Raw genomic sequence first — 25,751 nt, 5'->3', positions numbered from 1 at the left:
TATATTAAAACAAAATAAACACAAAAGAGCTGGGGGGAGTGAAGTGGTAGAACACTTGTGTAGCAAGCATGAGTCCCTGTGTTCAATCCCCAGTACCACAAAGGACCCCAGTAACATCACCATTCATTATCATAGTCAAGTCGTCTGTGTGTACACAAATGAACACACTCTACTTTCAAAGGACTGGTGGCACAGGAGGTGTTTACACCAGCATCCCCAAAACACCTCAGTGTGCCGTGCAACATTACATCTCCCCGTGTTACTAGGTGGCTGCACTGACATCCTACAGGACCACCACTGTGTGTATGGTCCCATCAACCACAGTGTCATCACAGTTCACAACTACACTTAGTGGAAGGCAAGGATAGAGAGGAAGGTCAGGCAGGTAGAGACCTTTAAGGAGACTGGGGCTTTGCAAGCTCAGAAAGAGCAGTGTTGACACGGGAAGGGCATAAGGTGCTCCCGGACAAGCATAGGCTGACCTGGGATACTCCCAGTCTGTACTGGGATAGAAGGGACTTGGTGGAGGAAATGGTGAGTGGGGCACTTTGGGACTCAGGCAGAGCCAGGTGGTGGTGGGGACAGGGATGCCAAAAAGAGAGTGAGCACGTGGGGGAAACTGAGGCAAGAGCAGGTCTACTGGGTTGTAGGTGTGTGTGTGGGATCTACAGAATGAGGGTGCTGAGGAGAGGGCCCTGGGCTCCCATAGGGCAAGGACACAGGAAAGACAGAAGCCCTACAGGGGGAGCCCTGGGCTTAGGAGAGATCAGAAGGTACAAGATAGGGCAAAAGACAGCAGTGCTGCCCAGGGAAAGGGCCATGAATCTTTGCTGAGGAAACCAAGCTGCATCACTACTCAGGGTTCTCCCCCAGTCCTACTCCTTCCATGTGTTTCCCAGGGGTCCCTTCTGCAGACCTCTTGCATCCCTAGCTCCCTCTCAGCCACTGCCTGTGGAGTCCTGAGCTAACCACACACATTTACTTCTGTCTCTCCAGGACAGTCTGGCTTCTCCCAAGGTCAAGCAACATTGCTGTTCCCAGGACTCCAGGGACTACAGACTTCCAGGCACCCAGGACACCCACAGACAGAGTGGAGACCCACAGCCCAGACCACCTCTGCTCACAACCTTTATTGTCCTGTGGACCACTCCCTACTCAGCCAAGTGTCACATGTTCAGAGTTCCCAACACAGACAGGGGAGCAGGCAGAGGGCTTCCAGTGTCCCAGGCTGAGTGGTCAGGCCTCCAAGGGAAGGCACATGGGTGCAGAAGAAGGGGCACTGTGGGGATGGGGTCTTTCCTCTTGCAGAGACCTTGATTCAGTACTCGAAAGTTACCGTCTTGACCCGCAGGTACTCATTCAGGGCTGCCTCTCCTGCAAGACAGCGCGTGCTGCTAGGTCACACTGTGGCTGTGAACTGCTCTGGCTGCATGTGTAGGGTCTCACAGGATGTTTGTGAGCAGCCCTGAGGGAGGCATGGCTCTCTCCACTCCCCGTGAGAAGCGAGGCCCAGGTTCCCTACCAGGTTATCCCTGCAGTGAGTGGTGGGCTAGGACTCTAGTGCAGGAATGGGATACCTGCAACAATCTGGGGCATTTGCTCTGGAAACTTGCCTAGCTCCTATTACCTTGTGGTGATGGGAGGCAGCAGAGGGTGGCTGAGGCTGCCTTGCTGCCCTCCCGTTACTGAGACTTGCAGGCCCATCTTCTCTCTTCACTGCTGCCCCAGCTACCTCCAGATTAGCTGTGATTGGGAAAGGGGTACCCCATAGGAACCCTGAGGTCATGTACTTGGTAGTGCTTTGTGGCTGGAGCATCTCAGCCCCACAGCAAGTATGTGTGGCCAGTGGCTGCTTGACAGCTTCCCACCAGCTCCAGGGTGGCTCCAGGGTAGCCCATCCACAAGTGCTGCTGCTGCTGTGCCCCTGTCTCTGGCCCATCCCAGGCAAGCTGAGTGGAATGCATGGGCCCTGTGTCTGTGGGGGGTGCTGGTCTCCTTTGTACAGGACACAGTGCCCACAGTGGGGAAGAATCCTAAGTGACTGAGATCTTCTCCTGGGTATTGGTGACCGTGGTGTTCCTGGACACCCCATGAATTCCTGTGGTGGTATCCTGGTGACAGAGGACGGTGGGAGTAGAAGGGTAGTCTACATGTATGTACACGTACCACCCCTGTTCAGGGCTGCAGAGAGTGTGCATTGATCTTGTGAGGTGTTGTGGGGCTCTTTTCACAAACACCCTGGGAGTTGAAGGATGGAGAAGGGAAGAATAGAAATAGTGACCTCCCTTGATTCCAATCTCAACCTGACCCTCCCTGCGAGTCCCCGAGCTGGCCTGGAGCCTGGGAGAGACATCCAGGCCTCTCAGAGTCAGCATCCTGCTCCTCCCAGGCCCCATCCAGCTTGCAGGTCAGGCCTGTCCAGTCCCCAGCTGTCATTTTCCATAGCAGCAGGACAGAACAAGACTTAAGACACAGAGCAGCCCTGAGAAAGAGGGGCGAGCCAAGCTCCCCACATCTGTCAGGTGGAGCAACTGTCACTGTGGTCCCCAGGACCCTGAGATCTGGCCCTCCTGTGTCTCAGGTCTCTTTCCTTGCTGTCCAGCCCATACCAACCACTCCCATCTCTGTGCAGCTCCAAGACCAAGGCTGCTCTCTCTACTATGAACATATATCTGGATTTTATAGCCAAATCCTCCACCCCACTCAACTTCAGGAGCAGTGCCGCCCCCTCAGAGGGGACCCTCTGTCCCCAACTAAAGTCTCCTTCCCCAAGTGGTGGTTCTCACATTCTTCCCAGCACTCCTGTTCTCTGCACTCACTGACTTAATTATTGCTTTTCCCCTTCTAGTAAGAACTGATTTCCTAGCAGTCATCTTGTTCAATATGATACCCCAACATCTGGGACGGGACCTGGGATCCAGCAGCCTTTAACAGATGTTTGTTGAATGAAGAAATGAAAGCCACCCTGCAGGCAGGATTAGGTTACCTAGGTCTTTGCCAAATCCAGATTGCTTGAATCCTCCAAAGGGAGCAGCCACGTCAGTCTTGTTGTATGTGTTGACAAACACAGTGCCTGCCTGGAGCTTGTCACTGACATACAGGGCCTTGCTGATGTCCCGCGTGAAAACACCAGAGGCCAGGCCAAATTCTGTGGCATTGGCTCGTGACAGCACAGCATCCGTGTCCCTGTGGGGAAAACCCAAGAAATCTCAGAGGGAGGACTCAAAGAGGCCTCAGCCCTGGACGCAAGGGTGAGAAAGACCAGGATCCCGGCTGCACAAGACTAAAAACGGAAAAGAAGTGCCTGAGTTAAACCAAGTCTGCAGGGGACAGAAGGCGCAGTGAAGAGAGGAAAGCATGAGTGAGGAGGAGAGCCAGCACGGTGGCATGCACCTGTGGTCCCAGCATCAAGGAAGCTGAGGTGGGAGGATTGCTGGAGTCCAGGAGGTCAGGGCCAGCCTGGGCAACAGAGTCAAACCCTGTCTCAAAAAAAAAAGTGGTGGGATGAGAAAGAGTAGATGCAGATTCATAAAAAGTGGGCCCCTAAGGCCCCAGGGAGCATCAGCAGGCCCCTTTCTTTATGGACAGGGGAAAGGCCCGTGTGGGCACTTAGGCTGGCTGAGCATTCACACACTCAGAGACCTAAGGCCTATTATAGTATCTGCTTCGTAGATGGCAGTACAGCCTCTTGTTCCAATAAAATCAGAAAATGCTGACAAGTTCAGTATTTTTGACAGTTGCTAGAAGGGGAGGCTGAAATGCTGTTTTGCAGTTTGTGCAAAGGTGCTGTATAAAGCCAGGGAAAGACGGTGTAGAAGGTCAAGTGTGTCCAAAGAGCAGTGCTCACTGCTCTTTCAATCCAGCTGGCCGTGGCAGCTGCTGGATCAAGAGACTATGGCAGGGGGCGGGATGTGATGGGAGTTTTGAGGCCAGGTCATAGGAGCCCTGCCTCCTACAGCTGCCCTCTGCAGGGAAGCTGGTGTCAGGTCTGTGGTCTTGGCTGCCCTGAAGAGAGAGCCTTCAGGAGACCCCAAAACCACGTGAGCACAGCTGCTCCAGAGGTCCCAGGAGGGCCCAGAAATGACACAGAGCCAAGAGTCACGTGCAGGTTCCTGAGTGATGCTCCGTACTTTCGCCATCCAGGCTCTGTGGTTCCAGGGTGGTTTAGTGCATGACAGTGTGGGATCAGAACAGGACCTGCAGGCTGTAGGACATTTAGAGACACACAGAGAGCACAGGGAGGGGCAGGACAGGGGGAGCTGCCTTTTGCTCACAGTGGCCCTCGAAGCTGTCCTGGTCACGGGCTCCTCACAGGAGGAGGAAAGTGTGTCCTCCCTCAGACGGCGTCCACAGCTTCCTCCCATCTGAGTCCTCCTGGCTGCCATGCACCACCTCCCAAAGCTCATGCCAAGACCCCAGTCATACAAGGAAGCATCGGCCTGAGAGGCAGAAGTCAGATTCCATACCCGTCAGCAAACCGAGAGATGATCATGATGGGCCCAAAGGATTCCTCCTTGGCTACGAACATGTGGTCCTCCACGTCCGTGAAGACAGTTGGCTCAAAGAAGAAGCCTGCAGAGGAGACAGAGGCCTTTGGTACATAGGAGGTGCAGTCCGCCACGGGCCCCACCAAGCCCTGGGTCACACCAGAACTGTGCAGATGACCCACTGTAGAAATGCAATGGTGTGGCACCTGTGTGAGGGGTGCCAAAATCTATGGATGGCTCTCCCACCAGACAGATTTTGTGATCCTCACGGCCTTTCAACTAAATGCTGTGGAGGAAAACAAGGCCCAAGTTCATAGAGCTGGTGGGTGATGGAGCTGAGACTTGACAAGGGTCTCTGACTCCAATGCCAGAGCCCATGGCAAAGTCCTAGCATTGTTTAGTCTGAAAACATCTAGACTCCCTGGCACAGGGGGCCTCCCAGGTGGCTCTCCCCCTGGCCTGGCTGCTGCAGCATGGAATAGGAGCTGCAAAGGAGGTGCTCTGCACACTGATCAGCCCAACAAGACCTCTGGGACTCTCCCTTCTCCTAACTCCTCTCTCACAGGGCTGCTTGAGTCAAGAAGGGCTGACCACCTCCTTCTACCCTGGACCACCAGCCCACAGGCCATGGTGGCTGGGACAGAACCACTTCTGATGGTAGGAATCCTCTGACTATTTCTTCTTTAGATGCAGAGACACTCCTGAGAACCTCCCAGACTCTGATGTAATTCTACCCAGCTTTCAGAAGGTTGAGAGACTTGAAATTTACTCAGTCTAGTCTAGTTTTTTTAAAGCTTTAAAATATTCAGTAGAGCCATGCGTTACTTAACAATGGAGAAATGGGACCTTCGGCAATTTGGAGAGTGCTTACGTCAACTAAGAGCCCTGATGTCACATGGCAGTAAAGTCTTTTTTTTTTCCTTATGGTTCTGGGGATGGAACACAGGGCCTCACAGAAGCACCCCATGGCTGAGCTACTCCAGTCCTAGGCAATATAACTTTACAGGGTAGCAGTCATTTATGAGGTCCAATATTGACTCAAAGGCTGTTAAGCAAGACATGACTGGATTTTCACACATTTATAAATTACACTTTAACATGGATTACAATTTGTAAGATTGTACATGTCTGTTGGCATGTACCATGCCTGTTGGCTGACGTGGACTGGCTTCAGTGGACAACCACGTGCTGCCCGCTGGGAGCCAGGGCACTGGGCTGCTTCTCCATCTCCTCCCTCTCCTCCCCTGTGCTGCTTTGGTTCCCGACAGTGCACTTCATGTCCAGGATCCTTTGTCCTCTGCCTTCCAGGTGCATTTTCACAAAAAGAGGCAGCCCCGAACTCATGATCTGCTCCTCACTGGGGTCCAGAAATTCTCCACTCTCCTTGTACCCCTTCATGTCAGGGGTTGGATGTGACAGCTCTGGGTCTTGGGGGGCTCCAATGGCCTTTCTCAGGTCTCTCACCTTGCTCTGTGAGTGTGCCCTCACTATACTCTCTCTCATCAACCGCTAATAAACCTTGCCATCCATGCCCTGCTAAGGCCATGGTAACACTGTCTCCAGCCTCTAGGAACTCCTAGTGCTGGGATGTTGTTTGAGCTAAATGACAAGTTGTTCTCTGGGTGGGGCACTAGGGAATGGTGTGCCAGGCAGAGGAACAGCAAATGCAGAGGGCAAGAGGTGAGAAGCATCCAGAAAGGTGTAAGATATGGTCAGAGTATGGATCGAGGGCTAGTCGAACAGATCACGAGAGGGCAAGGGTGCAGGGCTAAGAAATGTGGACTTGTCACTGCTGGAGGATGGCACTACTGAAGTGTCTGAGCCCTGGAGGACAGAGGCCCAGGCCCTAGCAGCTGTGTAAGTGAAGGGTTATCAGGGCTCACAAAACCACTCAAGATGCTGCTGTGATGATCCCCATAGGACAAGAAGGTAGCCAGGCTGCAGAAGAGCCAAGGCACAAGAAAGATAACTGACTTAACAGAACCAGGAACCAATTAAAAATGGGGGTAAGAAAGAGAGAAGAGCCTGGGCCTTATCCTTTCTTTCCCACTTCATCCATCAGTGAGCTGAGACCCTCCTCTGTGCAATGCTTGGAGGAGCTGACAGGGGAAGGTAGACATGGCCCCTGTGCTGTGGAGCAGGCAGTGCACAGGTGAGCAACACAAAAGGGCATCCCTGTGGCTCTGCTCTTGTGGGTTGGGGAGTGGCTTGATCAGGAAGAGGATTCCAGAAAGAGGGTTCCAGAAGAGTCAGGCTAAGTGGCGACGCTGTGATGGCTGTTGAGATAGCAGTGACTGGAGACACCAGGTGTAGTGAGCCGCTGGCTGGGTAGTCAGGAGTTCCGAACGGGGTGAGACTGAGGCATGTCTCTGGGGGAAGGGAGACTAAGCCATGGGGCGGGGATGAGATTCTCCAGAAAAGGACCCACTACAGGAAGCACTCCAGTTAAGGATAGCCCTGAGGACACACCTCCACCAAAGTGAAGTGCAAAGGGAGTTTCTGCCAAAGAGCAACTGTTGAGAACCAAGAGCCAAAGACTCAATACTGAATCATGGGTCAGGGAACCCACAGGAAGAGGAACTCTTAAGGGACCATGATATTAATAGCCATCCAAGTCCAGTACAACACAGTTTCACACTAGCCCTGGAGATGTTGCCATTCTGGCCCCTTACCTTGCAAGCCCTTAGCTGGGCCTGGCAGGTGTCCAAATCACTAAGGCCCACTCTACCTAAAATTCCAGAATGGATCAAAGGCCCAATCCTGGCTGCGCCGGGCCCTGGCCTTCCACTCTCTCCATTTAGAACCAGACTGAAGCTAGAGGCTGTTTACCCAGCTGAGTAGGGAGGACTCTGACCTGGCCGAGGGACTTGCTTCCCACCACAGACCAGCGTGGCCCCTTCCTCCACTCCACGCTGGCAGTACTCCACCAGCTTCCTCAGGTGGGCCTGGTGGTTCTGCGGCCCATGGTTGGTGCCCCTGTCAAGGGGGTTGCCGATCTTCATCTTCCCCACCTCCTCCACCTGCAGAAAGTCCTTGAGTCAGGTGTAGTTCAGATGCTATTGCCATTTCTGATGGCCACCACCTGGCTCACCTCCCATGTTTGGATTTTTTGGAAGGCTGGAAAGTGTGGCTCAAGTGGTAGAGTGCCTGCTTAGCTAGCATGAAGACCTGAGTTCAAACACTAGAACTGGCTGAATAAATAAATAAACAAACAAACCATGTTTGCATTTTTTGTACCCACTATTGATCCTTAAAGAAAGTCCACATGCTGTCTCCCAGCTCCTAAGACTTGCCAATTCTGGTTCCAAACTCACCTCCCAGGCCAAAAACCCAAATGTCTCCTACATGTAGAGGTACAGAGACTCCAGGGGAGCCCCAAGCCTCGTTGCAGAAAGGCTGGGAAGTGGAGGTATGCAGTGATGAGGGTGATCAGGAGAGGAAGACAGGTGTGTGTGACCAGCTTTTTGGACACCAGGTACAGAACAGGTGTGGCTCTCGTCAGTCCTGAACCTGCTGCCATGTACCTGAAGGGACTGTTTGTCACAGGGACTCCAGGATATGGGACGGCCTGGCTGGAGGTACCATCCTGCTGCAATAGGCTCAAGTGACAGAGTGGGACAGACACCAAGTGGAGTGGAACAGCCTGAGACAGGAGCACCCATCCCCGCTTCCGTTTCTGCCTGCTTCGGGAAGCATCCTCCAGGAAGCCTTCTCTGCTCCTCAGCCAGCATAAAAGTGAACCCAGGCTTCACTGTCTAGAGATGCGGGTCTGTGTCCTCAGGGAGGCCACAGAAGAGATGTCTAACAGTTTGGAGCCTGGGGCAGTGGAGGGAGTCAGAAAGCGAACCAAGACATGGGATTTCAGGCTGGAATTCCATTCCTGCAGCAGCCTTTCTCTCAGCCTTTCTTGATGTCCTAAGATGGGATAAGGTGTCTCCACCCTCATTCTGGTCAGGGTGAACAGCTGCCTCCTCCTCTCCTGCCAAGCTTAGGGCCACTTCATTCTTGTGTGATGGATACCCCAGCCAGCGCTAAAGAGATGCAGGTGGAGCTCAGGCACCAGGGACGCCCTTTGGTCCTTTCCAGCAGGGCCCCACAGTGCCCCAACTGTCCTGAAAAGGACTCCCATTCCACCACCAACCCTCTACTCCTTTGTTCCCTACCCTCTGCTCCTGCCCTGGACACTCAAACTGTGCCCAAGTCTCTTCTGACCTCATTGAGTCTCCCGGATGCTGCTCTCATCCTTGGTATGGATGTGCTACGGTTTGAACATAGTTTTCCTCCCAAACTCAGTCAGGATGAGTTTCAAAGTTCTAGGTTAATGGCATTAAGACAGTAGGAACTTAATCCAGCTGTGGTGTTTAAAAGCAGAGTCTCTGGGAAGTGATTAGGTCAAAGGTGGAGCCCTCACAACTAGTGTTGGTAGCTTCATAAGGAGAGGGAGAAAGTCCACACACTGATAAAAACACACTTCTGCCGTGACATAACGCTAAAGCCTGTACCAACCATCTTGTTTGGAACTTCTGCATCCAGAAGCTGAGCTGAGATAAACCTGTTTGCTTTATAAAAGTAGCCTGCCTTAGGTATTTCATTACAGTAACGGAAGGCTAATATAGGCTGTGGCTCTGTGGAGAATTTTCCTGGGACTCTGGCCTCTGTGCTCACCCTGTGGGAGTCTTATGACTCCCTTTCAGATCCCAGGCAGGACCTCAGCTTCTCCCCACCCAACCATACTCTGCTCAGTGACCCCCACTCCCCAGGACCACCTTGTCTGTGGTGGTTGCTGGGTCTGTATCCTGGTTCAGCTACTCTTCTGCTGAGCCTGTCACAGCAAGAGGACTCTCTCTGCCAGGCTGGCCAGCTCCTTCGTACAAACGCACACATCTCTTGGTGGTGTGTCTCATAGAGCGTGGAATCCATTTTGCCACCCCTTGAATCTACAGTTGCCGTGATGTGCTCTGGCTAACAGGAAATGGAGAAGCAATGCTCTGTGAACTCCCAGAGACATCTAAACTCTGCTCTCACTCCTGTGAGGGTCCTGCCACTACCTGAGCACAAACTGCAGAATGAAGGACCACAGGGCACCCAGCCATCCAACTCAGCCCCTGGCTGCCCAGGACATTAACGCAGATGTCTGAGCAAGTCCAACCCAGACCAAACTGCTGCCTGTGGGGTGGTGAGCTAAGTGAATGGCTGTCATTCCCAGCCACTGGGCTTGAGGGTCATTTGCTACACAACAAAAGCAGAGTCCCATGTACATAGTCCTTTAACCGCCTTTCACACTTGAACCCATTACTCAAGATCCAGTACCAGCACCCATGTCTAAAGGCCTGCTCACTAGACCAAGGTGCTGTCAGGAGGTGGGGGAGCCTCAAGGAGGGGACCTAGTGGGAGGAAGTTGGGTCACTGAGGATGTGCTCTTGAAGGGATGCTGGAACCCCAGCTCTCCCTCTCTATTTCCCAGCTCTCCCTCTCTATTTCCCTGAGGAGAGCAGCTCTGCTCTGACATATGCTCCTCTCCATGATGTACTGCGCTACCACAGGCCCAAAGAGATCCTGGGCTGAAACTCAGAAACTGTGAGCCAAAGTAAACCTTTCCTCCTTATGTGTTGTTCATCATAGGCATTTTGTCACAGCAATAGAAAGTTGACTAAATCATAGACCTTCCACCCCGATTCCTCTCAAATGGCCATCTCACCTTGTCCTCAGCACACAGCCCTCTCCCCCTGGCTTCCTAACAATAGTTTGTCACTTTGTCACATCACAGGGTGTTGTCTTTCTAGTATCCCTGAACATATGCACTGAGTTTTAGCTCTGCTCTCCAGGACCTAGGGTGGGGGAAGCTCAGCAGAGCCAACACTAGCTGCCATCCCTGGCATTGCTGTCTGGATTAAGGACAGAGAGAGGCTCAGGTCAAGCCAATCTGTCTCCTTCCCCATGACTTTTTCCAACAGACTTGGGAGGGGGAGTTCTTTCTCTTTCTGGTTCTATGTTATAAGACTGTCAAGCTAGAACTGCCAATCCCACACCCCTACATTCTGAGGCTGGTTGGAGAAAATGAAGCCAACCTGAAGTTAAACAAAGCAAACAGACATTAAAGATATTCCTGGCTGGGTGTGGCTTAGTGGTAGAGTGCTTGCTTAGCATGGACAAGACCCTGGGTTCCATCTCCAGTACAGGCAAAAAAAAAAAGATACCCCTACGAGTTCAAGATAACCCATTTGTCCCAGAGGCCAGCCTCAAACCTGTTCTAGGTTTGGTTAAAAGAGTTGATAAATTCATGGAAAGAGGCTGCTCAGAGCCTGCCAGATCCCAGTGGCTGTGAGGTGGCTGCAGATGATTTTGGGAGCTGCCCTCCTCCGTTCCACAGAGTCTGCAGCAACAACGCCAGACCAAAGCCTGGCCTTTACTCTAGAGCACCTGTGTGGGGTACTTCATGTTCCAGAACTCCCATTGTGGGGGAAGTCAGGCCTAAGTTACCCTGTCCTTGCTCTGCTCTGTCCCCTTGCTTTCCTGGCCCCTTCTGCTTGCCAGGCTTCACCTGGAGAACGCCAGCTGTAAGGAAATGACATTCTAGCTTCAGGATCCACCTCTGGGGAGCCTCACCCTGATACTGGCGGAATGGGGATGGAACCCAAGGCCCTGCACATGCTAGGTAAGCACTGCACCAATTAACGGCACCCCAGCCTGCAGGCCCTTTTGGGTTATGTTAATTTGAGCCATGGAATTCGCTTCTCACTTAACATAAAAACCAGCCCACTTTCCCATAGGCCCCCTGACCTAGGTGGAGGATTCATAAATTGGGAAGCTCAGCCCTGCCTCCCTCCCTCCAACCCCCTCCAGCCCAGGCTACTGACCCTGGGGCAGAACTTACCACCTTCCGCACAAATTCGTCATGGATTGAGTCTTCCACGAAGAGGCGTCCTGCTGCGATGCAGTTCTCCCCTTTGTTGAAGAAAACGGAGCTCATCCCCTTTAGAGAACGAGCAAGAATGCCAGGTTACCAATCCTCTCAGCTCCTGCCCTGCTCCCCACCAGGGCTGCTGCCCCTTCTCATAGGAAATGGAGGTGCATCAGTGTCTTGCCTGCCTTCCAGGCCAGGGCCACTGACACTGACACAGACATCCCGCACAATCCTCAGTCAGTAGAGGAGTGGCAAGAGGTGGCAGTATGGGAAGTGAAGGCACAAGGCCACATGGCAAGAGAGAGACAGGCGGAGCCCTCACTCCCCTGCTGCAGAACAAGGCTGCTGTCTACACTGCAGACGATGGAGAACAAGGAGTGAACCTGGGCACTTAGAGCACGCTTCTGGAAGCCTGGGGAGCCCTCTGTGGGATGTGAGGGAGGAAGGAAGGCCAGTGTCAAGTCCAGCTGTCCTGAAAACAGCTAAGCCTCCGGCTTTGCTCAGGGTCCTGCATCATTGGCCTTGCCACTGGGGCCAAGGTCCTGGGACTGATGGGCTCACCAGAGGACTGTGAACAAGGTCCTGGCCTTGAGGCTGGACTCCCTCTTTTGACCATGTTGGGGTGTCACATGCTCCTCCAAGGCAGAGTGGGGCTTATGTAGGGGTTGAGGGCATATTTGGGCATCTGGTTGAAAGTGGCCTTACTAGTCTGCTCCACCAGGACTGGAGAGGGGCAAAGGCATAATGAAAAAACTAATGGTAAGAACAGTCCCTACACTCCTGAGGCATGTGCCACACACACCACTGTCCACTGTGACAACCCTAGAAGGTGGGCATTTCCTCCATCCCGGTGCACAGTGGACCCCATCAGAGTCATGAACACAGCTCTGGGACTGTCTGCTTCCCTGCAGTCAGGAAAGGCTACCCTGCTCACTTCAGGACAGGTGGGGCCTGGCTTGTGTTCCCCACCTGTGCAGCTGATTCAGTGGTTCTGAAGGCTCTGAAACTTCTGGGGACATTTGGGAGAACATATGTCATCCTTGCCTCAAGTCTCCTTGCCATGCTATGCTTGTGGTGACACCATGGACAGTGTCCACTGAGGCTAGGCTAACTGCAGGAGTTTGACTATGGAGTCAGGTTCCCTGTGCCTCCCCAACCCAGGCCCGGCCCTCACCATCTGCACAGCCTTGCTGAGGTCGCAGTCAGCAAAGATGATAAGAGGCGACTTCCCGCCAAGCTCCAGGGAGACCTTCTTCACATTGCTCAGGGCGCAGCTGCAAGGAACAGAGGGTTGGGGTTGGTGCCTGGGAGCCCTGAAGCACAGATGGCTCCTAGGACAGTTTCAAAGAGTAAGGCCTGGCCCCGTGCCTTCAACCCATGCCCACACTGGCTCCATCCTATAATGGAGCCATCCTTTAATACCACAGGCCTGTCACTGTCCCCACCATCTGGATTGCTCTTCCTTCAGGCCTTAAGGCCTCCGCTGCACTGTGCCCTTCTTACAGCTGCCTCAGATTGTCCCAAAAAAGACAGTCCCTCCCTGTGTGCCCATCTGCTGCTCTCTGCTCCTCTGTGTATTTAGGTCTGGCTCCACCTGCAGAACATGTCTCATCACAGCAGGCATGGTGGTCCTAGAACATCCCCAGTGCCTAGCTCTGTGCCTGGCACACAGCTGCTGCTCAATAAATCAGAAACAAAATCATTCCCAGCTGGTGTGGCTGCAGTGGCCAGGAGCTCTGGCATCCCAGTGTTTTAGTGGCAGTGCAAACAGAGGTGGGGATCACGGACACTGCGTGCTGGTGGACAAGAAACCAGGTGCAGGGACGCTGTTTTCAACACACTCAGCCGAAAGTCAGAAAGATACCAGGCATGGCCTCGGGCATAGGCCTCCTTGTGAGGACCAACTGGGGAGAAGTGCTCCTCTCAAGTGCCAACCACATGGAGACACGGCTGTTGAGACACATGGGGTGGCGGGGGTGGAGGGTGCTCCCAAACCTTGCCCCCTAAGCTCTCCTTGCAGGAGTTCTGAGAACCCCCTTTGGACCAGTGTGGTGTGCTGTGATGGGATCGCCACCCACATGCTGGCTGCAGAGGGGAACATGGGCTGGCTCTTAGGCTAGAGAGGTGAACAGCCTGCCATGACTCCTGGAAGCTACTGCCCCTCCTCCCGCCTGTCTGTGCATCTGTTTGTCCATCATTCCTCTCACTGAGACTTGCCTTGAGGCAGGGCTGTCCAGTTGCAGAATGCTCAAAATGGATCCAAGCAGCCCCCATCTGACCCTGACTATGCAATGCATTGTTGGTAGCCTCTGAGCCAAAAGGGGTGTCAGGTGAAGAGTGTGGTGTGCACTCAAGATGGAAGATGCCCAAGCTACATTGGGCCAGCCAACAGAGGCTGTGTGCAGGCGGAGGGCTGCAAGCGCAACTTGCAGGGTTCAGGGGCCTGTGGAGAGTGGGGTTGGGGTAGCCAAAGGGTCCCTGAGAACTCTGGGAGCTACAATGGGGGGATCCTGCACAACACAAGAGCATGATCTGACACACGGGAACTGGGCTGCCCTGGAAAGTCACATGGTGACTACAGCAAAACAGAGATGGGCAGTCACGTGTCCTTGGAGTAAGGACACTGCAACAGCCAGTGATTGGTTTAGATGGCGTCTCGTGAACTTTTTGCTTGGGCTGGTCTTGGAACCAGATCCTTCGTATCTCAACCTCCCAAGCAGCTAGGATTACAGGCATGAGCCACCAGCACATTCCAATCTGCAGTTGTTTGAATCTGCAGATGTTGAACCCCAGGATATAGAGAACCAGTAGTGAGTCAGGATTTTATTTAACCTAACTAATAAAGATACTATCTTTCAAATTGCAATCAATAGAAAATGATGAATGAGTACTTAACTTTTTTGTGCATTATTTTTGTTTGTGTTTTCAGACAAGGTCTTGCTATGTAGCCAGACTGACTTCAAACTTAGTCAGACTGGCCTCAAACTTAACGATCCTCCTGCCTCAGCCTCCTGGGTGGTGGGACTGCAGGTGTGTGTCACCCACACCTGACTTATGTCTGCTGAGTTTTTTATATCAGTGATTATTTTACACTCTCAGCACATTTTAATTCAGATCAGCCCCACTTTAAGCACTTTGCCACAGGGGACTGGGGCCCCATGTCCAGTGGTGAGGTGCCAGGACCTAACTGGGCTCTGCAGGACAGCTCCAGAGGTCTCCTAAGGGCTTGTCAGAAACACAGAGTCAGCACTGGCATTGAACACAGCCATGGGGATGGCTGCACACACTGCCAGATAGCACACCCCCACACCATGGCCAGCGTGGCTCCCCCCACCTCACCAGCCACCTACCTCTTCATGATGTGCTTTCCCACCTCTGTGGAGCCTGTGAACCCAATTTTCCGCACATCGGGATGATCTGAGAGTCTCTGGCCGACCAGCGAGCCTGCGGGCAAAAGTGGGGAGTCAGGGTGGCCCTGTGGTACTGAGAAAGTTACAGGCCAGTTGCCGGCCCCTCACACATCTACACCCAGCTCAGTGCTCCTAGTGCCTGGGCTCACTGGGCCTTGCCCCTGTTACGGGCTGAATTGTGTGTCCTAAAATTCAAATGTTGGAGTTCTAACCCCTCTAGTACCTCTGAATATGACTGTATTTGGAAACAGAGTCTTTAAAGAAGTAATTCAGTTAAATGAGGTCCTTAGGGTGGGCCTGTTCCAATGTGACTAATGTCATTGTAAGAAAAAGAGACTAGAACGCAGATGGATGTCACAGAGAGGCAAGCAGGAGAGTACACGGGGAGAAGGCAATATCTACAGCCAAGGGGAGAGGCCTCAGGAAGAACCAGCCCTATCAACACCTTGGACTTCCAGCCTCCAGAATTGTGACAAATAACTTGTGACAGCAGAGTCCCCAATCTGTTGTACTTTTGTCATGCCAAGCCAGCAAACTGTATGTTCCTCATGTGGCTTTTCACCTATCAGGTGGGACCGTGGCAAGACCACTCAGCCAGCCAGCTCTGCAGAGCCTCCAGCAGAGACCCAAGGACGCCTGGTCAGGTTCATGGGGATGGGGTGTTCTAGGCATAACAGGCTCCACTGTCATGCAGCTAACCATGAGGAGCCTTGGTGCTGCTGTTCCCTGTTTGGAAAGCTCTGATTCCTGGCCTTGCTCCCTGCCCCACACCTCCCCACTCCACACTGCACCCTGGGCACATGTTCCTCATGTCTCTGCTTCAGTGAAACTTTAAGCTGGACTTCCCTGCTGTCTGTTGCCTCCTCCTCCCACAAGGACTTGGCCTCTGACTCCTGCTCTCCTGGTATGCCTCTTACTCCTCTGACTGCTCTTTTTCAATCTCCTTGCTTACTCAGTCTTAAAATACCCAGCACCCTGCTCCCTGGGCATATTCCTCTCCTCAGTTTACATGGCCTCCTCAGCTGATCTCTGTAGGCTTTGGCATGTCATGCCCTAAACCTGTGTCTCCAGCCAAGCTCCCCTGGAATCCAGATCCATTTACCATCCTTTGCCTACTTGGCATCTGTGCTTGGAAGTCTTATGGACTCTCAAATTCAACACATTTGAAATGGAACTCTTAATCTTCCCCTGGTCCCATACCCCTCCAGGACTCTCCAGCCTAGTAAACAACTCTCCCTTGCAGCCAGTTTGTTCAAGACAAGAACCTGTGAGTCATTCTTGACATTTCCCTTCCCTGCCCTACAAATTACCCAGTCCTGCCCTACAAATTACCCAGTCCTGGGGCTCCTCGGCCTGCCCATTCCCTCTGTCTGTCCCCTGCTCCCTGACTTTAGGCTGGTAACAGCCATGTGTCCAGGTACATTTGTGAAGATCTCGGTTCCAGAGGTTTGGAAGACACCTGGTGGCCTCCCTTTATATCAAGCTAACGTCACCCATGATTCTGATGCTAATTCCAAGCTACCACTCCTGTTAAATCATCATTTGGGAGAGAAAGTATTTGCAAAGATATATCTGACAAAGAACTGTTAAAGCTATTATTTGTATCTCAAATATAAAAAGAACCACTGAAACTCAATAAGAAAACAAACAACCCATTAAAAACTGGGCAAAAGATGTGAACGGCTGTGTGTCACCAGAGAAGATACACAGGGGACAAATAAGCATATAAAAATGCTCAGTGTCGTTTCTCATTAGAGAAATACAAATTAAAGTAATATGAGATACCATCCCACACATATTAGAATAGCCAAAATCCAGAACACGAACAATAGCAAATGCTGGCAGGGGTGAGGAGCAGCAGGAACTCACTCATGCTTGTTGTGCAGTGGTGTAGCTGCTTCGGAAGGCACCTGGCCATTTCTGAGAAAACCACATGTTCACACCACATGATCCAGCAACTGTGCCTCTTGGTATTTGCCCAAAGGAGCCAAAAATTTACATCCACATACAACCCAGGCATTGTTTACAGCCCCTGTATTTACAATCAATAGCACTTGGAAACAACCAAGATGTACTTTCGTGGATGAAGGGCTAATAAATTGTGGCACATCCAGATGGTGGAATATTGTTCAGTGCTAAAGAGGTGAGCTAGAAGCCACGGAAAGCCACATAGTGTCCTTCAATGAATATTGCTAAGTGAGAGAAGCCAATCTGAAATGGCTACAGACTGTGTAACTCCAACTCTATGACTGTCTGGGTAAGGCCAAACTATGGAGATAGGAAAAGGATAGGGGTGGTCAGGGTGCAGGAGGAGGGAGGGGTGAACAGGCAGCATGGAGCATTTTTAGGGCAGTAAAAGTACTGCATATGAACTGTAATGGTGGAGACAGGTCACTGCACATCTGTCCAAATCTGCACTATGTACAAGAGTGAGCCCTGATGCAAGTTGGGCTGTAGGCAGTGACGAGGTGTCTGTGTAGGCACACTGACTACAGCAACTGTGCCATGCTGGTGTGTAGTGTGGCAGTGGGGTGGGGCTTGGGGCAGGAGGTACCTGGGGACTCCCTGGACTTTCTGCCCAGTTTGTCTGTCAATCTAAAACTGTTCTAAATAATAAAAGTATATTAAACAACAGCAATAATACATTGTTTTAGGTTACCCAGCATTCACTAAAGGTAGGTACTGGCTGACAAGTCCTACCTTTTAGAAAGTAGAATTTTTACAGACTGTTATGGGTTGAATTGTATCCCCACCCAAACTCATATAGCAACATCTTAAACTTGAGTACCCCAGAATGTGGCCTTATTTGGGAAAAGAATCATTTAAGAGATAACTAGTTGAGATGAAGTCATTGAGTAAGCCCTATCCGATATGACTGGTGCCCCTCTAAAAAGGAGAAATTTGCACGCGCACACACACACACACACACACACACACAGGAAAAATGCTGTGTACAGGTAAAACCACACATAGGACAATGCTTCCACAAGGTAGGAAGAGGTGTTCCCCAGAACCATGTCCGACTTCTCAGCTCCAGAACTTGGAACAGCTCGTCTCTGTGGTTTGGGCCACTCAGTTCTGGCCCTTTGCTACAGCAGTGTTAGCAAGATAATACACAGGCTGAATTCTCTGATCACAATACAATAAAAGTAGAAACTTAGGACAAAATTTCAGGAAAAAACTCTTGGGAAATTAAAAACAGTCTTTGTCCCTCCTAGGTCAAAGAGACATTAAAACTACAATCACATATCTTACTTAAGAATAATAAAACAAAACATAACATATTTCAAAGTGCAGTTCTGGGAGGTGAGCTTAAGGAGCCTGTGAACAGTTTCCCAAGGAAGCAACCACACTGGTCACAATTATTTCAAAACAACTGGCAAAGTCTCTGGAATTTTCCTAAGGTCTACAGCAAATAGAGAAATATGAACTCAAGAAATCCTATGAAATCTCGGTGAGAACAGTGAGTCCATGGCCCTCAGGACACCATCCACATCTTCTGCTCCTCTCCCCACTGACGAGTCCACCCACCACAGGGGTGCTCTTGCTGCATCTTACCAGGAGGGCAGGCCTCTAGCAGTTCCCAACTCAACTATGGGTTGCAAAACACTAAATTCTTGGCCAATACAGCTGAGAAGTTGAGTGCTTCTTTTCTCCACCCAGCTCCCGTCATAAGGTGAGGCTCTCCCTCAGGTATGGCAGGCTGAGAATACTAGAGCCCCATCTGCCCAACCCCAGCTCCCTCATCAGACCCAATGCCTGAGACTGTGGCTCAGAGATGTTGGCCAGGAGGTAAGGCTGTCCCTAAGAACAGAGAGCTCTCCAAAATCCCCAAGGGAGCTGACTTTATGTGAGACATGTGGAGAAGTTCAATCCGAGGGGCACTGTCAAAACAATGCAGATTTGGGTGTGAGCAACAGAAAGGGAGGTTGGTACCTCTGCGGAGCAGTAAGATAAACTGGAGGTCAGGCAGTTTACCAGAAAGGATGAGGGAAGAGCCTGTCTGGGGTAAGAACAACTCATCAAAAATACTCCTGCAAAGGGGCTGAAATTGCAATTTATGCCAGGGCATTGCCAAGAATAATTGAGTGACCAGCCTGCAGCTTAAGCAGCTGAGCAGCTGGGTGTGATTCCAAAAGAGGCAAACCTTAACAGAGACCAGGGAAAATGAGAGTCAGAGAGCCCTGCTAAAACTGCTGCCATGCAAGGGTGGCCGTGGGCCTGGGCAAGGCCGAGGCTGCTGTGGACATAGTGACATCAGAATGAGGAATGATATCAGAAGCTACAAACTGAGAAAAAGGGATTTCATGAGAACAGTGTAACCAAGTCACTAAACAAACAAGCAAATTACAAAAAGAAGTTTCCAAAGGTGGGGGGAATCAGTATTCAGAACTGCTACTTATACTGCTCAAAATGCACAGTTTTAACAACAAAAGACTAAGACCTGCAAATAAACAAGAAAGTGTGACCATCACTACAAGAAAGCAGCAAGATAATATGAGCTGCCGGTGAGAGGGCCCAGGTGTTGTGTCTGATGGATAAAGACTTCAGGACGGCCACGATGAAAACGTTCAAAGAGCTGAAGGAAACCTCACTTACAGGAAGCTTTGATAATAATGTCTCATCATGTAGAGAACATCAACATAGACTGATTTTTAAAAAGGAACCAGATTAAAAAGTACAATAACTAACATGAAAAATAAAGGGTTCAACAGCAGACATGACTGGCAGAGGAAAGAAGAGTGAACTTGAACATGGACTGACAGATGATGTAATTAAAGAACAGAGAGAAAATGGACAAAATGGAACAGAGACCTGAGAACAGTAGGACACCATTTGTTGCCTAATATATGCATATTGGGAGAACCCAAGGATGAGGAGAAAGAAAAATGAGCAGGAAAAATTTGAGAGCAAATATGACTGAAAATGTCCCCGATTTGATGAAAAATATTAATCTGTACAGCTAAGAAGCTAGAGGAATGCCAAATAAGAAACAGGATGAGATCCACAACCAGATACGATAGCAAAAATGCTGGAAGACAAAAACCAGAGAAGCTTTTGAAGCAGCAAGAGAAAAGAGAGTTCCACCCGTACGGAGCCACAGCCAGCTGAAGGCAGGGGACGTGTTCAAATCCCAAACTGCAAAACTCAGTCACGAGCCTCAAATCTAGTAAAGTGAGCTAGTTTTTTTTTTTTTTAATGGAGGCAAATAACGTAGACAAAAGCTGAGGGAAGTATGGCCAGCCATCCCTCACGGGACTGTGAAAAACAGAAAACATAAATACCTAATTTTTCTTTCATCCCTTAACTGATTTAAAAAGCAACTGTATAAGGTTATATAAATTAACTGTTGCACCCATACCAAATAGAAATGTAATACATTGTATAACATTAGAGCAAGGAGGGGCAAAGCTGAAGTGGGGTAAGGAAAGGACACCAGGTAGTAACTCAGATGCCCAGGACCAGATGAGAAGAACAGAAATGATACAGGAGAAAGCAAATATAGCAAGCCTTATAAGCACAAGCTTTTTTTTTTTCAACTTCTTAATAGATACAAAATTATACAAAAAACTATTTGTAGCTATGTATTATTTGTCTTGTATATATTTTTTGGTGATACTGGGGTTTGAACTCAGGGCCTTGTGCCTGCTAAGCAGGGGCTGTATCACTTGAGACATGCCTCCAGCTCTTTATGCTTTAGTTATTTTTCAACTAGGGTCTCTTTGCTTTTGAACCAGGCCCATCCTCAGACAGCAATCTTCCTCCCTGCAGCCTCCCACATAGCTAGGATTACAGCCGTCTGCCACCACACCCAGTTTATTTGTTGACATAGGGACTCGCTATTTTTTTGCCAGGGCTGGCCTCAAACCATCATCCTCCAAATCAAATCCTGAGTAGCTGGGAGCTACTGTGTCCAGCTATTTGGTTTATAACACACACAGATGTTACATACATATAAAATGTGCAAGAACAGCATAAAAAGAAGAGATATAGAAATGACATATCTATATTTCTCTGGACTTAGCATAAATCTGGAGTAGATGTTGATAAGTTACAGAATAGATTATAAATCCTAGCATAACCACTAAAATAGTAACGGAAAATATATGGTGGAAAAAAAGCATTAAAATACAAGCTAGGTACATGGACACATGCCTGTAGTCCCAGCACTTGGGAGGCTGAGGAAGGAGAATCACTTAAGTCTGGGACTTTGAGAGTAGCCTGGGCAACACAGAGGGGGAAGGGAAGAAGGAGAGGAGGGAGAAAAGGGAGGAAGAAATGGAAGGGAGGGAGAGGAAGAATTAAGGTGTTACACTAGAAAATATTCAGTTAATGAAAAAGAAATCAGCAAAGAAGAAATAGAGGGGAAAAGATAGAAGACTCAGAATGAGAAGTAAAATGGCAAATCCAACTACATCAACAATAACATTAAATGTAAATGGGCTAAATTATCCAATCAAAAAGCAGAGATTTCCAGACTACATAACAAAAAACAAGATCCAACCCTATATTTTGTCCGAAGGACTCAAATTTAAGATCAGACAGTATGAACAGGTAGAAAATAAAAGGACAGTAAACAGTGGCCACATGAAAGCATGGGTTGTTATATTTATATCTAACAAAACATGCTTTAAGACAAAAACTCTTTTGAGTATGAGAGATAGGGGATATTTACAATGGTAAAAGTGTCCATCGGTAGGCTTGAGGTGTCACCAAAGCTCTTTTTAAATGCTTCCCTTACTGGAACCATAAAAATTTCGTTAACTAAACTCTCAACTCAAAGAGTTACAAAAAAATAGCAAAACATATAGTCAGGAGAATACAGAAGGGAATAATAAAGATAATAGCAAAAAAAAAATCAGGAAAAAAACCAATGATATATGTAAAGAGACCCAGAAGTTTTTGTTTGTGTGTTTGAGGGTGAGCACAGGTGGGGACAAATGAGGAAAAACTTCATAAATGTAATCAATTTAAAGGAAAAGAAAAAGAGAAAATATAAGGAGGCTATCAGGGCAATCAAAAGAATAAAAACAGAGAAAAATGATGAGATTATTAAACAATAATTATATTATTATATGTTATTATAATATATAATGTTATATTATGTATTTGTGTCAGCAGATTTTTAAATCTGCACAGGAGAGACAACCCTGTCCAGGAACTAGACCACTAAACACAGAAGAAGCTAAGAAGCAGTTAGTTACTATGCTACAAGGCCCCTGACTGCCCAAAGCCTAGAATGCGCTGCAGAGAGATTCTGCTTCCAGGACAGTAATACCAAGGTCATGTGACTTATCGCAGAGCCTGTGCCTGCCCGAACGGAAACCGTTCAGGCGGTCTATGAAAACTGAAATCCTTCCCTGTGCAGACTTCTCCCCACAGGCTGGCCAGCTGCACCGACTCTGACTGGGCTGCTTTTGGCCACAGGCCCTGCTCTGCCCAAGTGCGTCTCCTCCTCCGTCGGCCCCAGTGGCTCCCTGCCCCACGTTCCTCACCAGATCCTGGGAGGATGTTGACCACACCCTTGGGAATGCCGGCCTTCAATGTCAGCTCTGCAAACTTCAAGGCTGTGAGTGGGGTCACCTGAAGGACAGGAAGGAAGATTGGGCAAGAAGGCGCTGGAAGCAGGGTGCTGAATCCCCTGTCCTCTCCCAGCAGTGCCATGTGCAAGCAGAAAGGAGCAGCCTGCCTGGTCCACCATGGGGATCCAGCTTCCCCGGATGAAGCAAGGACCTGCTAAGCTCTGACCTTTGCTTGTCCTGCTGAGGGCTGCAGCCCCCAGACCCCTTTCCTGCACTGTGCTCATTTCTTCTTGTTTGTTTACACTGATCCCTGAGGAGTCCCATAGGACTAGCTAGCAGGGCTCTGTCCCCGGAGGGCTGGGCTTATGGGACAGGGCGCACCTATCCTGCCCCTCGGTTGTGCCAGAGAATTGCCATCTTTAGGCTGGACACAAGGCCACCTGGGGAGGTGGAGCTGCCTCAGCAGCTGCTGTCTACTAAGATTCGGGGACGCTGCTCCCCGTGAGCCAGTGTGTAACTGATTACTGCTCCACTTGTGGAAATCAAAAGGGAGGACATTTCTGGCCCTTTAAGGTCCCCAACAACCCTTCCTCTCCTGGCTTCTGTAAATTTCTGGACAAGGTTGTCATTCCCAGTGCCCCACAGGGCCTTTGCCAGTGGCCAAACTTGTGGCAGGGTTGGCTTTGCAGCGGGGAGGGGGGTTTCAGACTTTGTGAGGGGCCTCTCACAGGGCTGAGTGTACCTAAGGGCAATGAGCAATGGGGGTGACCCTCCAGAAACAATGACCTTGACCTGTGAGCAGCCCCCATGCTGGACCAGGGCCCTGAAGGAGCAGAGGTCTCCTCTGAGGGTTGTTGCAATGCATCAAGCAAGATTTCTGCTCCATAAATCCAGAGTGCTGGTCTCTGTGTGGAAATGCCTGCCCCCACCCACCATGTCCAGAACAGTCTGTATGGGACAGTTCTGACCCTCACATGTGCCAGCATCAGTGCCTTCCACCTCCTCCCTCCAGTGGGCTTCCACTGCTCTCCACAACCCACAGCTGGTCCAGATCCAGAGTGACCCCACTCACCTGGGCAGGCTTGATCACCACCGTGTTCCCTGCAGCCAGGCAGGCGGCTGTCTTCCAGGACAGCATCATGAGAGGGTAGTTCCAGGGGATGACAATGCCACAGACCCTGTCACACCAAAGCAGTAGGCCTCTGTCCCTCTTCCCAGTCTGGGTGCCCAGAGTGGACTTGCCAACTCCTGTCCCTCTCCCAGGGCCTGACCTGCACCCTGAAATGCAGGCTTCCTAATAAGGCATCAATGGTCCCTTTGCCTTTTCTACCCCTAAGGCTGCAACATGACTGGACACCATGGTGCGGGGCAGTTACTGATCAGTCAGTTACTGATGGGAGCTGTCTAGGGGCACAGGCAGTGGGGAAGAATACAGTGGCCAGGAGATCATGAGAGGGCCTGAGTCACAGGGCAGGCCAGGAAGTCTGGAAGAAGGTCCTCAAAGCCAGGGGGCAGTCCCATGGAAGGAGTCACCACGGGAGGCCTGGTGAGTGTGTCTGCTCTGCATGAATGGCTGGTGCCGCCTTTTGGGCCAAGAGGGAACCTCTGGCTGGGCACATGTACCTCATATTCAGAGGCAGTATGGACTGGGAGCATGGGCACAAGAACAGGCGGTATACTGGCCACATCTGGATCACCGGGGCCACAGCAGCTCTCCATGCGAGTGCTAGACAGTTAGATGAACCCCCGCACAGATTATGTGACATCATCACCATTATAGCATGCTTCCCAGGCTTCCTATCTAGATGCAGACAGTGGGAAGGGCGTGTGTAGGGGTTGTCAGGCAGGGTGGCAGCGTGAGGAATCTCAAGGGTTATGTGGTCTGGGTCCAGCAGAGGCTGGCATGGAGAGCGTCAGCCAGGGCCTGCAGAGCACAGGGTCACTGGGAGCATGCCTGCACCTCACTTAAGAGCAGTGGAGCACACTGAGGGGTGAGGAAAGCCGCTCCCCATCCCACCCACATACACCGAGCAAGTCCCGAGAGACAAGGTGAGCAGCAGGGAGCAGAGCACGAGGCTCCCAGGTGTTCCCAGGGAAGTGTGTTCACTGCAGACAGCAAGGGGGCTTGTGGGGGTTCCAAAGAAGGAAACACATCAGAAGAGTTCCCTGCTATGGGGTGAGTTGTGTTCCCATTCCCAAATCTGTATGTTGATGTCTCAACTCCTAGAATCTCAAAATGAGACTGCTGGCAACAGAGTTGCTACAGATGGAACAAGTTAGGATGGTGTCAACTGGAGTAGAGCAGGCCCATATCCAATGTAACAGATGTCTTTATATAAAGGAGACCATGTTAAGAGATAGACACGCTCACCGGGGCAACAATCAGGGTGACACTTCTACAAACCATGGAATGACAAAGACTGCCAGCAGCCACCCTATCATAGTTAGGATCTTGAATGCCCTAAAAAGGCCCATGTGTGGAAGGTTTTGTCACCAGTCTAGGCACTATTGGGAGGTGGTAGAACCTTCAGGAAGTGGGGCCTAGTGGAAGGAAGTGATGTCATTGGGGGCCATGGCCTAGAAGGGGATATTGGGACCCTCACCCTCTTCTTTTCTTTTCCCTTTGCTTCCCAGCCAAGGAAGTGAACCACTCTTCTCTACCATGTGCTCCTGCGATGACGTGCTGTGCCACCACAGGCCCAAAGCAATAGGCTTTATTTTATCTTTTTAGCAATAGAGTGACTATGGACTGAAACCTCTGAAACTGAGCCAATGTAAACCTTTTCCCATACTAAGTTGATTATCTCAGGTATTTTGTCACAGTGACAGAAAACTGACTCACACACAGAAGCCAAGAGAGGCCTGGAACAGATTCTTCTCATGGCTCTCAGAAGGAAACAGCCCTGCTGAGAACTTGCTGTCAGACTTCCAGTGCCCAAAACTGTGAGCCAATAATCTGGTGATTCAACCCCATTTTGTGGTACTTTGTTTCAGCAGCCCCAAGAAAACCCATATACCTGCCAGTGAGGGGAAAGGAGGAGCCTCCTGCACTAGAAGTTTGCAAACCAGCCCTGGGTCGAAGTCAAAGCCAGAGGGGGTATGGGCCACAGGGAATGGGTAAATACAACCCTGTCCAGCTGCCCTTAGAACCAGTCTTTCACCGGCCTTGCCTATTCATGGTGGCCTTTCTCAGTGGGAGACCTCAGGGCTTGGTTGACCCAGTGAGACAAGCCTGAGCTCTCTCTCCATCCCTTCCTTGCAGTCTGCTCTGTCTCTCCACTTTCTTGGGCACAAGGCTCCAAAGGAAGCATACTGGGACCATGGCAGAAGAAGTGCTTTCTTCCAATAGAGAGCTCTCTGGCCCCAGGGTACGCCAGGCTGCATGCAGGGTGAGACCCCTGTGCACCTGTGAAGGATTCTCCATGGC

General features: G+C 50.5%; 1 protein-coding gene across 2 annotated transcripts in view; it reads right to left on the bottom strand.

Moving 5' to 3' along the window:
• Window positions 1-1,110: 1,110 nt before the first annotated feature.
• The window catches only part of Aldh1l1 (aldehyde dehydrogenase 1 family member L1), a 59,635-nt gene continuing 34,994 nt past the window's right edge, over window positions 1,111-25,751 (bottom strand). For both annotated transcript variants that reach the window (XM_074044529.1, XM_074044530.1), the window contains 9 exons: window positions 23,397-23,502; window positions 22,298-22,385; window positions 14,742-14,835; window positions 12,566-12,665; window positions 11,362-11,460; window positions 7,342-7,507; window positions 4,467-4,572; window positions 2,987-3,186; window positions 1,111-1,374 (listed from right to left, as the gene is read on the bottom strand). In XM_074044529.1, the coding sequence (XP_073900630.1) occupies window positions 1,319-1,374; window positions 2,987-3,186; window positions 4,467-4,572; window positions 7,342-7,507; window positions 11,362-11,460; window positions 12,566-12,665; window positions 14,742-14,835; window positions 22,298-22,385; window positions 23,397-23,502 (1,015 nt within the window). In that variant the 3' untranslated portion in view covers window positions 1,111-1,318. The remainder of the gene's footprint in view (window positions 1,375-2,986; window positions 3,187-4,466; window positions 4,573-7,341; window positions 7,508-11,361; window positions 11,461-12,565; window positions 12,666-14,741; window positions 14,836-22,297; window positions 22,386-23,396; window positions 23,503-25,751) is intronic.

Source organism: Castor canadensis, chromosome 10 (assembly GCF_047511655.1).
Source record: "Castor canadensis chromosome 10, mCasCan1.hap1v2, whole genome shotgun sequence".
Taxonomy (NCBI): Eukaryota; Metazoa; Chordata; class Mammalia; order Rodentia; family Castoridae; genus Castor; species Castor canadensis.
The sequence above is the reverse complement of the archived record's forward strand: the minus strand, read 5'-3'. Positions and strand labels throughout refer to the sequence as shown.